This window comes from Equus asinus, chromosome 5 (genome assembly GCF_041296235.1).
Source record: "Equus asinus isolate D_3611 breed Donkey chromosome 5, EquAss-T2T_v2, whole genome shotgun sequence".
Lineage (NCBI taxonomy): Eukaryota > Metazoa > Chordata > Mammalia > Perissodactyla > Equidae > Equus > Equus asinus.
This window is the reverse complement of record NC_091794.1, coordinates 26198100-26211450: the sequence shown is the minus strand read 5'-3', so window position 1 is coordinate 26211450 and position 13351 is coordinate 26198100. Positions and strand designations below refer to the sequence as shown.

Here is a 13351-nt window from a genome sequence, read left to right as displayed (position 1 = left end):
ATATTACAGCTGAGGAAACTAACACTCAGATAGGTTAAATAATTTGCCCAAGATTCCATAACCGAAATAGAATTTGAGACCGGTCTACTTTAGCTCCAAAGCTGTTTCATACTCCTGAAATGGTCAAATACAGTTATGTCCATTGAGATTTGGGACTATAGTTCCATGTAGCTTTATTAACAGAGATGGACATCATAAACAGAAAATAAATACACGTACAATCTAATTGGGCCACATATTAATCCCACTTTTTTTTTTCAGGTGGTTTATGAATATAAAAGGTCACATGTAAAAATCCACAAATATATTACATTTAGAGCCTAGATACTAGGCCACTGTTTATTTAGAGCCAAGTAGATCTAGGAAATAAACTCCAAAATGTATGTTTATTGGCATTTCTTCAGAACTTGGGTTGATAGTATGAACTAGAAGTAAATTATACTTGTGATTCAAATTCTGATTTTCAAATCATTTAAACTTTGCTTCTGCTTATGGAATCCTGAATCCTTAAAGGTAGCTATGTCTCACAGAAGGTGCTTTTAGCCTTCTGCAAGAGAGGTGAATTGATATCCTCAGTCATACTAACAGCTGTGGCAAAGTAAGGCTTTGTCATCCTAAACCTCCTGATTCCCACTTGATGGTCTTTCTGCCGCATCCTTATTGCTTCTTTCCTTTTTTCCCTTCATTTTTTAGTGACAGTAAACTGTTGTCTTTCAACATATTCATTTTCTGAGAGAAATATTGTAGATGCTATTATCTTCTGGCTCAACCTCGTTTCCTATCCTTTCAACTTCTTTCAGAACCCTTTTAATTTTGATGCCTAGAGCATTGGATTAAGAAGCCTAGCTTCTGATTCTACTTCAGTCATTAATTGGTAGGAAAGTCAAAATAGCATTATTTTTTCTAAGAATATTTTGGGAAAATTTAAAAATAATGTCTGAAGCTTATTGAAGTTTTTGGTAAATGGTCTTTTCTAATAGTAAATCTATTAATATTTTCTTCTTACTCATATGTTGGAGGAATTTTAAGTGTCAGTGTGGCACCTTGGAGCTTTTATTAACCTAGGCAGCTTCCTGCTGCTACATGTGGGTTTACAAATTGTTCTGACTGGTCTCAGATTTATGGAATTCTGAATCTGTCAGTCTTGGAACCTGGAGTCAGTCTCTTTTGAGAACCAGTGGAATCAAGCTATTTACGAAGACACCAGAAGGCCTACCTAATGTATGGAGTGGAACCAGTTGCTGAGATGCTAGTAGAGCAGTATCTGTTTTTTCCAGGGCCTTTAAGTTTTGTCAACTTGATTATTTTTCTCTCACATTCAGTTTGATAAAGAATGATTTGAGTCATCTTCAATGCATTCTTAGTTTATATTTTTGGACAGTTGAACTGGTATTTTGAAAATAGAATTTCTTTTGAAATAATTTGTTATAATTTTTATCATTGTTTTATTTTTTCTTCCAGTTTCATTAGAACAGTATAAAATAAAACTCTTGTCCTGAATAGATCTGTTATGCTCTTTCTGTTTTACCTTTTCACCAGCATTTTCATCTCATCTGATATTCTAGGCCTTCTGTCTGCATTTTAAGTCTTTTAGTTTTAGTTCTGCTCCCAAAATTAATGCAGATCTGTGTAAAATGTATAGAATAAGTCAAATCCTGTACGTTTTTAAAATTAAATGCTGGTACTAACTATGGAATTATTCTTGGACACAGCATCATAATTCTTTTTACAGCCAGGAGGGACTATAGATATGATCTTGTCCAACCTCATTTTATAGATAGTTTAAAGCAGGCAGGTTTGTAATATTAGAACAATTCTTTACTTGTTATCTTTTTGAAATAGGATGTGAGCTGCAATGAAATTCAAACAATACCTTCCCAAATTGGTAATTTGGAGGCTTTGAGAGACCTTAACGTAAGAAGAAATCACTTAGTACGTTTGCCTGAAGGTGAGAAACTGTGAAATGGTTGTTTTTTTATTATTTGTCTTTTTATGTTAAAGCTCTCTCAGACTGGGCACAAGATAAAAATCTATGAGTTACAGCCAATGTTTGAAATATAATGGTTTATTTAGTACGTTATCTGTTCCATTGTAGGTTTTAAACGTTAGACTCTTTAGTGAAAAGCTCTAGTAACTACTGACCAGTGATTGTATTTTTAGATCTTATCAACTGATGTACTCGATAACTCAGGATAGGGTCACTGGAAGTTTCAGTAAGCATAACTACTTAGGAGAAATGTAACTTTTTTCTTTTTTCTTTTTTTTTTTTTTTTGCTGAAGAAGATTTGCCCTAACATCCACTGTGAATCCTCCTTTTGTATGTGAGCTGCCACTACAACATGGCCACTGACAGATGAGTGGTGTAGGTCTGTGCCTGGGCCCAACCTGAGCTGCTGAAGTGGAGCACACCGAACTTAACCACTAGGCCAACAGGGCTGGCACATATAACGTTTTTGATAGGGGGATACTTTAGTATAATGAAAAACATTCCTGCAATTAGCACTGACTTAAAAATGGCCTTGAGTTGAACTTAATGACTTTGTCCTTCACTGGCTGAAAATACTCAGATAGAGGCTAATTAACTGGTTGAAGGTGATGTGTAGAGTGAATAATGAATGGAGTGAGAGACTGCACTGGGAGACTCATTATCTTAGGCTGACTGTAAGCTCTGGTATATGTATATTTGAATGATAAAAATGATTAAACAAATGAACCAAGTACTATTTGTCAATCTTTTAAAAATCCAAATTCATGAAAGACAAAGCTACAAGAGGAAGTGAAAATGGGGAGAACCATTATTTTATTAGATCAGAATATATATATTTCTTTAATTTTTTTATGGAAAATTTCATACAGAAAGGAGAGCAATGAATCACCCAGCTACATCAGGCATCAGCTTATGGGGACTCTTGTTTCCTCTGTACTCCCATCCACTTTCCCTTATCCTCTCCGCTAAATTAATTTGTAACGTCTTCCAGAAATTGATCTATAAGCATTTCAGAATGTATATCTCAAGAATAATTAACCTTGAGAAAGTATTTTCATGACAGTGATTCTCTAGGTTCTTCTACAAAATATGACTTCTCTTATACAATAAATATTGAATTAACCAGTGATGCTTTTGCTTCACTGTAGAATCCGAATTTTTACACCAATTTGAATCCAGTATGATATTTAGTTCTAACATACTGGTGTAGCTTTGACATTTTGGACCCCAAGTGTCTCAGAAAGTGACTTTTCCAGTCCACTTTTATACACTTATTGCAACCACACTACCTAAAATCCTACATTTCTTTCCTCTCAGTAGGCTTGTCCAGTAAAAGTTACACCTTTTATCTTCAGAGCCTTCCTCATTTCCTCCTGGTTCTGCCTTCTCCCACCTCAGGAATGTGAATGAAGGCCTTCAGCAGGACTGACCAAAATCACAACTATAGGACCTTATAACCCAAGATTTCTATCTAGGATTACCCCTCTACTCAGGGCCCACCTACTGTGGTTGGTCTTGAAAGGTTTACTAATGTGATGATACTGACTTAATATGAAATCAATTGATGAAAACATTGGGGTTTTGGTGAAAATGAAAATTCAGGGTTTCAGATGACAATTGCAATCTAATAGTTTTATCACCTAATTTATTTCTGTATCTTGTTTTGAATGTGTATTATCAAGAAAATTGAGTCACACAAATAGTTTCAAATTTTTTTATCAATTTATCTTGTAATCTCAGCATATTCAGTTAAACTGAGATGGCAGGAAAGCTTTATTCCAACATACACACAAGTTAGTGTGGAAGTTCATGTTAATTAATTGGTGGTCTCTAACATTACAATTTGGTCCATAAGATATTACATCTTTTGTCTTATTACTATTTCGATTTTAAATTAATTTCAGTTTTTATCAAATAATATATTACAACATTCAAAAAGTCAAACAGTATTGAAAAGCTTAAAGTAAATAATAGCGTTCCCCTGCCTCAACCATTCCCCCTCCCCAGTTTCAATGGCCAGAAGCATCTACCGTCAGCTCCGTTGACTCTTTCCACTTGTATTTGCTGCCATGGTTCTAAATGATGTGCTTTTACAGCTCTTGCTGGATTTATCAGCCTTTACACTTTATGTCAGCTCTTTCTTATGGTAGATGAGAACTTAACTTCCTTACACTGTCACCCTCATACCTTTACTTCCCTCCTTCCATCTTCCTGGTGTAGTTTATCACAATTTGTGATTAAATCGTTATTCATTGTTTACATTGTTGTAGCTACAAAAATAATGTTCCCTGCCAATGCAAGTGACGTACTCTGATTTCATCTTCTTTCTTATTCATCTTGTTCTTGTTGTTGTTTTTCTAGAGTTAATAGTTTCTCTTTTTTTTAATTTGCTTTGTTTTTTCTGTACCTATGACTAATTCCTCCCTCTTTTTCCAGCAGCCTTCTTAGTCAAACCAATTAGATTACCTTTCTTTTTTCCCCCCTGCATATCTCCTTCATTGAGCCTTGTTTCCTTCTCTTCCATTCTGGGCCGGTGGTTCTCTGTTACTGCTGCCCGGCTTGCTTTCTTCTGTGTTGAGTACTCTTATTCCTGGACTCCCTGTCTTCCTCTTTCTTACTTGTTGTTTTTGATTTTAGCTTTATTGAGGTATAACTGAAAGATAATTCCTCTTTCCTACTTTACTCCCTTGTTTTGCTGGAGGGCATCTTCTAGTAGCTTCCTGAGAACATGTCATGGGAAAACAGTTTTTTGAGACTTCACTTGGAAAGAAATATCTTTTTTCTATTCTCACCCTTGATCAGTAATTTGTTTGGTTATGTATTCTAGGTTGAAAATTATTTTCTCTCAGGTTTTCAAGTCCTTTTTGACTTTTAGCTTTCAATGTTAAATATTAATGGTTGAAAATTTGATGCCGTTCCTAATTCTAGTCCATTTTTTGTGACCAATTTTTTTCTCTTTGGAAGATTTTTCTACTGCTCTGAAATGTTATGTTGATGTGCCATGGTATGAGTTATTTTAGTCCAATGTACTAGATACTTGGTGAGCCTCTTTCCAAACCAGAGATTCACATCCTTCATTCTGAGAAATTGTCTGATATCTTTTTGATAATTTTCTGTCTTTTAGTTTCGCTATTCTCTCTTTCTGGAATTTTTATTAATTGGATATTAGACCCCTTTAATTGACCCTATGATTTTTCTTATCTTTTTATTGTTCATTTCTTTGTCATTTTGTTTTACCAGATGGTAAACAGTTCCAACCACTTATGTTCTAACTGTTCTTCTGAATTTTTAATTTCTGCCGTAATATTTTTCGTTTCTAAGAATCCTTTTTATTCTGATTTTTTAAAACATCCCTGTCTTGTTTTAGTAATTCATTATCTTATCTCTGAAATTAGAGATGTTCTAGTTTTTCAGAGTTTTCTTCTGTTTCCTATATATTACCTGTTTCTTCTGAGTTCCTTTTTTCGATTAGTTTGTGTGTTTTGATTTTTGTCTTACATGTTGGTGGCTTTTCCTAATGTCTGGATCATACAGCCTGTATAGAGCTGATTAGAAGGTCCAGGTCTGCTGGGCAGGAATTGTATAATGGTAGTGAAGCAGCAAGCTGGGTACTTTATTGGGGGAAACTCCTTATCAGTATCTAAAGGCTTTTTATATGGGACTATATAGTTTCTCCAGAGAAAGATGTTTCATTTCTTCTACACTGTTGTGTGTATTCCTGACTACTGGCATTCAGGAGCTGGGGGTGGAGTGGGGTTGGGTAGGAAGGTATGGAGGTCTTGCCATTAAGTATTTCCTTAAATCCTCCATTTTCAACTGGCAGCTCATCCTAACTTTCTCTTATCCCTGGGGTCCCTGAAGTCAGAGCCTTTCCATTCAGTTTCACTAGAGAATAACTGGCTGACTACTGTGGTGATTGGAGAGGGGTAGTGCCCTAACTTCGAGAGTTAGGGTTGGGGACCTAGGCATCTAATTTGTTCTTTATACAGACTATCATCTAATCCCTTTGTTAGCCCCACCTTTCTGTGGAATCAGGACTCCAGTTTCTGAGACTTCTGTAGTTCTGTGAGGGATCAAACAGCTTACTTTTCATTAGTATTCCCATCTGCAAGCAACTAGATTTCATTTTATACCACTTTGCTGTATCAATCACCAAGAAAGAATGGAGGTAAATACTTATGTTAAATCTACTATATTTAACTAGAAGCTCCTGTAAAAATGGTCTAGTTTTAAACTATCGTTAATTGTTTGTTTCCATCTTATCTCCTTGCAGAGCTGGCAGAGTTGCCTTTGATACGGTTAGACTTCTCCTGCAATAAAATCACGACGATCCCCGTTTGCTATCGGAACCTCAGGCACCTACAGGTCATCACCCTAGAAAACAATCCACTACAGTCTCCCCCCGCACAGGTAGACCACAGCTGATGGGTAGTATATTGTAAACTTTTTTGACAAAGGATGAAATTTAACTTGAGTTATATGCATTTATCTTGTTGAAAATTAAGTTCTTTTAAAGTAAATTTACGCACGTGTATTCACAGGAAGCCTTGAATAAATGGGATAGAAGATGGATAATGTTTCCAGAAGTGTTTTTCCTTTCACTAAGCTGACTTTTTTTTTTAAGTTGAGAGTTTCTTCGTTAAAGTTTTTTCTAAGATTTGAGTTAATTCTTTCTCGTAAAACTTGAATGTATACAATGTGCATGCTAGAGACAAATAAAAATACTTGGTTTTCAGAACTAAAGATTATCAATGCGTTTCTTATGACCATTGTTTTTGTACCTTCCTATTTTCTAAAATCTTAAGTTCCTCATTTAGTCATTTTACTCATTCATTTATCAGTGACTGGAATGAAACTATTTAATAATAAAGTAATTACGAGGTAGCTTTACATATAGCTTCTAGACATCCTACAATCTAAAACATTTTTACCAGCCCTTATTTTTCACTGTAGCTTTTCTTTTTAAGTTTTTTAAGTATTTTCTTTCCTTTTCTTTTTTTTGACTTTTTATTTTTTTATTGCAATAACACTGGATTATAACGTATAGCTTTCAGATGTACGTTGTAATATATTTTGAATTCTGTGTAGATTACATCATGTTCACCACCCAAAAACTAACTATAGTCCATCACCTCACATGTGAGCCTAATCACCCCTTTTGCTCTCCCCCCCTTCCCTGCTGGTTACCACCAATCCAGTCTCCATTGCTATGTGTGTGTTTGTCATTGTTTTTATCTTCTACTTATGAGTGAGATCATACAGTATTTGACTTTCTCCCTCTGACTTATTTCACTCAGCATAATACCCTCAAGGTCCATTCATGTTGTCACAAATGGCCGGATTTCATAATTTCTTATGGCTGAGTAGTATTCCATTGTGTATATATACCACATCTTCTTTAACCATTCATCCCTTGATGGGTGCCTAGGTTGCTTCCAAGTCTTGGCTATTGTGTATAATGCTGCAGTGAACATAGGGGTGAGTGTATCTTTACGCCTTTGTGTTTTCCAGTTCTTTGGATAAATACCCAGCAGTGGGATAGCTGGATCATATGGTAGAGGTAGATCTATTTTTAATTTTCTGAGGATACTCCATACTGCTTTCCATAGTGGCTGCACCATCACTGTAGCTTTTTTTACTCTGCAGTCGATTGATGGTCTTGTACAAGCCTCTGTCTGGCAACTATAAAACTTTATGAGTAAGCTTTGTAACTATGGAAGAGTCTCATAATCCTAAAGAATTTATGTTTTTACTTCTGAGACAGAAGTTAACAGGTAGAAACAGAAATCTGTATAACTTTAATATTTAATAATTTCCTGATTTTCTCTCTTACAGAAAGTAGGATTCAAAACATAATTGTGCGTGATTATTGGATCCCTAAAAGCAAAAGTTGCCAATATAATCTATAGGGGAGCAATGTTTCTAAATCCCTGATTGTGCCTAATTAATGAGTGGGATAAGTTTCCTTGGTATTTCTAACAGTGTTTGTAATCGTAAATTACTTTATATGCTAGTGAAACTTATTAGTGACTAGAAAACAAAAACCTATTTTTTTAATCACTTAAACACCTAAAATAACAAATAATCTAATTTGTTATAGTGACTATTAGATTTTTAAAATTTTATTGAGGTCATAATAGTTTATAAGATTGTGAAATTTCAGTTGTACGTTATTATGTCAGTCACTATATAAATGTGCCTCTTCATCCCTTGTACCCACCCCTCAACCGCCTTCCCCCCTGGTAACCACTAAACTCTTCTCTTTGTCCATGTGTTAGTCTGTCTTCCACATATGAGTGAAATAATACAGTGTTTATCTTTCTCTGTCTGGCTTATTTCGCTTAACATAATACCTCCAGGTCCATCCATGTTGTTATGAATGGGGCGATTTTGTCTTTCTCTGTGGCTGAGTAGTATCCATTGTATGTATATATGCCACATCTTCTTTATCCATTCATCAGTTGATGGGCACTTGGGTTACTTCCCCTTCTTGGCTATGGTGAATAAGGCTGCAGTGAACATAGGGGTGCATAAGTCTCTTTGAATTGTTGATTTCAAGTTCTTTGGGTAAATACCCAGTAGTGAGATAGCTTGGTCATATGGTATTTCTATTTTTAATTTTTTGAGACATCTCCATACTGTTTTCCATAGTGGCTGCACCAGTTTGCATTCCCACCAGCAGAGTATGGGGGTTTCCTTTTCTCCACATTCTCTCCAACATTTGTTATTTTTTGTCATGGTGATTATAACCATTCTAACAGGTGTAAGGTGATATCTTAGTGTTTTCGTGTGCATTTCCCTGATGATTAGTGGTGTTGAACATCTTTTCACGTCCCTGTTCGCCATCTGTATATCTTCTTTGGAGAAATGTTTGTTCATACCCTCTGCCCATGTTTTGATCGGGTTGTTTGGTTTTTTGTTGTTCAGTTGTGTGAGTTTTTTATATATTTTGGAGATTAACACCTTGTGGGATATATTTGCAAATATGTTCTCCCAGTTGGTGGCTTGTCTTTGTTATGTTCCTGGTTTCCTTTGCCTTGGAGAAGCTCTTAAGTCTGTTGAAGTCCCACTTGTTTATTTTTTCTTTTGTTTTTCTTGTCCTAGTAGACATGGTATTCGAGAAGATCTTTCTATATCTGATGTCAAAGAGTATACTCCTATATCTTCTTCTAGGAGTTTTATGGTTTCGGGTCTTACCTTCAACTTATTATCCATTTTGAGTTAATTTTTGTGTATGGCGAAAGATAATGGTCTACTTTGATTCTTTCACATGTGGCTGTCCAGTTTTCCCAACACCATTTATTGAAAAGACTTTCCTTTCTCCATTGTATGTTCTTAGCTCCTTTGTCAAAGATTAGCTATACATAGATGTGTGGTTTTATTTCTGGGCTTTCAGTTCTGTTCCATTGATCTGTTTGTACTGTTGTCTGTTTTTGTACCAGTACCATGCTGTTTTGATCACTATAGCTTTGTAGTATATTTCAAAGTCAGGGATTGTGATCCCTCCAGCTTTGTTCTTCTTTCTCAGGATTGCTTTACCTATTTGGGGGTCTTTTGTTGCCCCATATGAATTTTAGGATTCTTTTTGCTATTTCCATGAGGAATGTCAGTGGGATTCTGAGTGAGATTGCATTGAATCTATAGATTACTTTAGTAGTATGGACATTTTAACTATATTTATTCTTCCAATCCATGTGCATGGAGTATTTTTCCATCTCTTTATGTCATTGATTTCTTTCAATAATGTCTTATAGTTTTCATCGTATAGGTGCCTCGCCTCCTTGGTTAAATTTATTCCCAGATATTTTATTCTTTTTATTGTGATTGTAAATGGGATTTTGTTCTTGAGTTCTCTTTCTGTTAGTTTGTTATTAGAGTATAGAAATGCAAATGGTTTTCGTAAGTTGATTTTGTACCCCTACAACTTTGCTGTAGTTATTGATTATTTCTAATAGTTTTCTGATGGATTCTTTAGGGTTTTCTATATATAAAATCATGTTGTCTGCAAACAGTGAGAGTTTCACTTCTTCATTGCATATTTGTACTCCTTTTATTTCTTTTTCTTCCTTAATTGCTCTGGCCAAAATCTCTAGTACTCTGTTGAATGAGAGTGGCAAGAGTGGGCACCCTTGGCTTGTTCTTGTTCTCAGAGGGATGGCTTTCAGTTTCTCCCCATTCACTGTGATGTTGGCTGTGGCTTTCTCATATATGGCCTTTATTATATTGAAGTACTTTCCTTCTCTATCCATTTTGTTGAGAGTTTTTATCATAAATGGATATTGGATCTTGTGGGATGCTTTCTCTGTGTCTTTTGAGATGATCATGTGATTCTTCTTCCTCATTTTGTTAGTTTGGTGTATCACATTGATTCATTTGCATATGTTGTACCATCCCTGCATCCCTGGTATAAATCCCACTTGATCGTGGTGTATGGTCTTTTTAATGTGTTGTTGTATTCAGTTTGCCAGTATTTTTTTTTAGGATTTCTGCATATGTTGTTCATCGGCGAGATTGCCCTGTAATTTTCCTTCTTTGTGTTGTCCTTGTCTGGTTTTGGGATCAGGGTGATGTTGGCTTCATAGAATGAGTTAGGAAGTGTTCTGCCTTCTTCAGGTTTTTGGAATAGTTTGAGAAGGATAGGTAGTAAATCTTCTTTGAATGTTTGGTACAATTCTCCAGAGAAGCTATATGGTCCTAGACTTTTATTTGGGGAGATGTTTTTGATTAGTTTTTCAGTCTCTTTCCTTGTGATTAGTCTATTCCAATTCTCTATTTCTTCTTGATTCAGTTTTCGGAGGTTGTATGAGTCTAAGAATTCATCTATTTCTTCTAGGTTATCCAATTTCTTGACATATAGTTTTTCTTAGTATTCTCTTATAATCCTTTGTATTTCTGTGGTCTCCATTGTAATTTCTCCTGTTTCATTTCTAACTTTATTTAATTGAGGCTTCTCTCTTTCTTTTTTAGTGAGTCTCGCTAAGGGTTTGTCAATTTTGTTTATCTTCTCAAAGTACTGGCTCTTTGTTTCATTGATCTTTTCTACCCTTTTCTGGTTTCAATTTCATTTATTTCTGCTCTAATTTTTATTATTTCCCTCTTTTTATTAACTTTGGGCTTTGTTTGTTCTTCTTTTTCTAGTTCTGTTAGGTGTAGTTTACACTTGCTTATTTGAGACTTTTCTTGTTTGTTAAGGTGGGTCTGTATTGCTATGAGTTTCCCTCTTACAACTGCTTTTGCTGCATCCCATATGAGTTGGTATGGTGTATTTTAATTTTCATTTCTCTCCAGATATTTTTTGATTTCTCCTTTAATTTCTTCAGTGATCCATTGGTTGTTCAGTAGCATGTTGTTTAGTCTCCACACATTTGTGACCTTTCCCAGCTTTTTTCTTGTAGTTGATTTCTAGTTTCATAGCATTATGGTAGGAAAAGATGCTTGATATGATTTCAATCTTCTTAAATTTGTTGAGGCTTGCCTTGTTTGCCAGTATATGCTATCTTTGGGAATGTTCCATGTGCACTTGAGGAGTGTATTCTGCTGTTTTTGGATGGAATATTCTATATACATCTATTAAGTCTATCTCATCTAGTTTTACATTTAAGTCCACACTTTCCTTGTTGACTTCCTATCTGCATGATCTGTCCATTGATGTAAGTGGGGTGTTAAAGTCCCCTCCTATTACTGTTTTCTTGTTCATATCTCCTTTTAGGTTTGTTAGTAGGTGCTTTATGTACTTTGGTGCTCTTGTGTTAGGTACATGTATTTATAAGTATTTCCAACTCCTAAGTGATTAGACTCTGCCTGTATTGAAACAATTCTGACCTTGGCCGACTGAATGTCCATACACAAATCTCTCTCTCTCTCTCTGGCTACATCTGCATCCACCTCCAGAGGTCTACAGAGTGTCCCTCTCTGTAGGCAGATCTCGTCTTGAAAAGCCCTCCCCAGCTCTCCTCCGCCAGCTTCCCCTCTCTCCATAGCTCTCCACAGACCGATGTACCCTTCCTGTCTGCAGACCCAGGGAAAGACTGTGTTTCCCTGGCTGCACGCGGTGGAATGCAGCTTGTTTTGTCTTCTTGGTGGAATGTCCCTTTTATGATTATACACTGCCCCTCTTTGTCTCTCATTACCTGTTTTATCTTGAAGTCTGCTTTGTCTGATATAAGTATGGCAACACCTGCTTTCTTTTGTTTGCCATTAGCTTGGAGTAGCGTCTTCCATTCTTTCACTCTGCACTTCTATTTGCCTTTAGAGCTGAGATGTGTTTCCTGAAGGCAGCATGTTGTTCATTCTTGTTTTTTAATCCATCTAGCTATTCTGTGTCTTTTGATTCGATAATTCAATCCATTTACATTTAGAGTTATTATTGATATATGAGGGCTTAATGCTGCCATTTTCTCACTCATTTTCCGGTGTTTCTGCATTTCCCTTGTTTCTTGTCCCATGTATTTTGGACTACCAATTCAGCATGGTAATTCTCTGTGGTAGTTTTCTCATTGTTTATCATTTGTGTCTCTGTTCTAATTATTTCTTTAGTGGTTACCATGAGGTTTGTATAAAAAAATCTCATAGATGTGATAGTCCATTTTCTCATAGCCTCTTATTTCCTTAGACTAAGCCGATTCCATCTCTTTTCTCTTCCCCTTCTAAGTTATTGTTACAATTTATTCCATCTTGTGTTGTAAGTTTGTGGTTAAAATGACGAGATTATATTTATTTTTGATGCTTTCTTTCCCTTTATCTTTAATGTTATAATTAAGTATTGCTAACTTGTTCTGATAGAAAGCTGCAATTTTATGATTTTGTCTACCTATTCATCTCCTTCCTCAAGGCTTTGTAACCCCTTTTCTTTTTGTTTTGGGTATTAGGGCCTTCTTGAGCATTTCTTGTAGGGAGAGTTCTTGTGGCTATGAACTCCCTTATATTTTGTTTATCTGGGCAAGTTTTTATTTCTCCATCGTATCTGAAGGATATTTTTGCTGGATAAAGTATTCTTGGCTGGATGTTTTTGTCTTCCAGACTTTTGAATATATCATTCCACTGTCTCCTAGCCTGTAATGTTTCTGCTGAGAAATCCACTGAAAGCCTGATAGGGGTTCCTTTGTAAGTTATTTTCTTCTGCCTCCTTCCCTTAATGTTTTTTCTTTTCATTGAGTTTTGCCATCTGTACTACTGTATGCCTTGGAGAAGATCTTTTTACAGGTTGATATAATTAGGAGTTCTATTGACTTCTTTCGCATGTATTTCCAGCTCTTTTCCCAGGTTTGGGAAATTCTCTGCTATTATTTCTTTCAACAAGCTTTCTGCTCCATTCTCTTTCTCTGCTCCGTCTTGAATACCTATAATCCTTATTTTGCATTTCCT

The 13351-nt window shown here is 35.6% G+C and overlaps 1 protein-coding gene across 16 annotated transcripts in view; it reads left to right on the top strand.

Moving 5' to 3' along the window:
* Positions 1 to 13351, top strand: part of LRCH3 (leucine rich repeats and calponin homology domain containing 3) — a 99196-nt gene that overhangs the window by 39281 nt on the left and 46564 nt on the right. For all 16 annotated transcript variants that reach the window (XR_011503201.1, XR_011503202.1, XM_070509029.1 and 13 more), the window contains exons 4-5: positions 1843 to 1948; positions 6261 to 6397. Coding sequence is in view for 14 of the 16 variants with exons in the window: in XM_070509029.1 (XP_070365130.1) it covers positions 1843 to 1948; positions 6261 to 6397 (243 nt within the window). In the remaining 2 variants the exon portion in view is untranslated. The remainder of the gene's footprint in view (positions 1 to 1842; positions 1949 to 6260; positions 6398 to 13351) is intronic.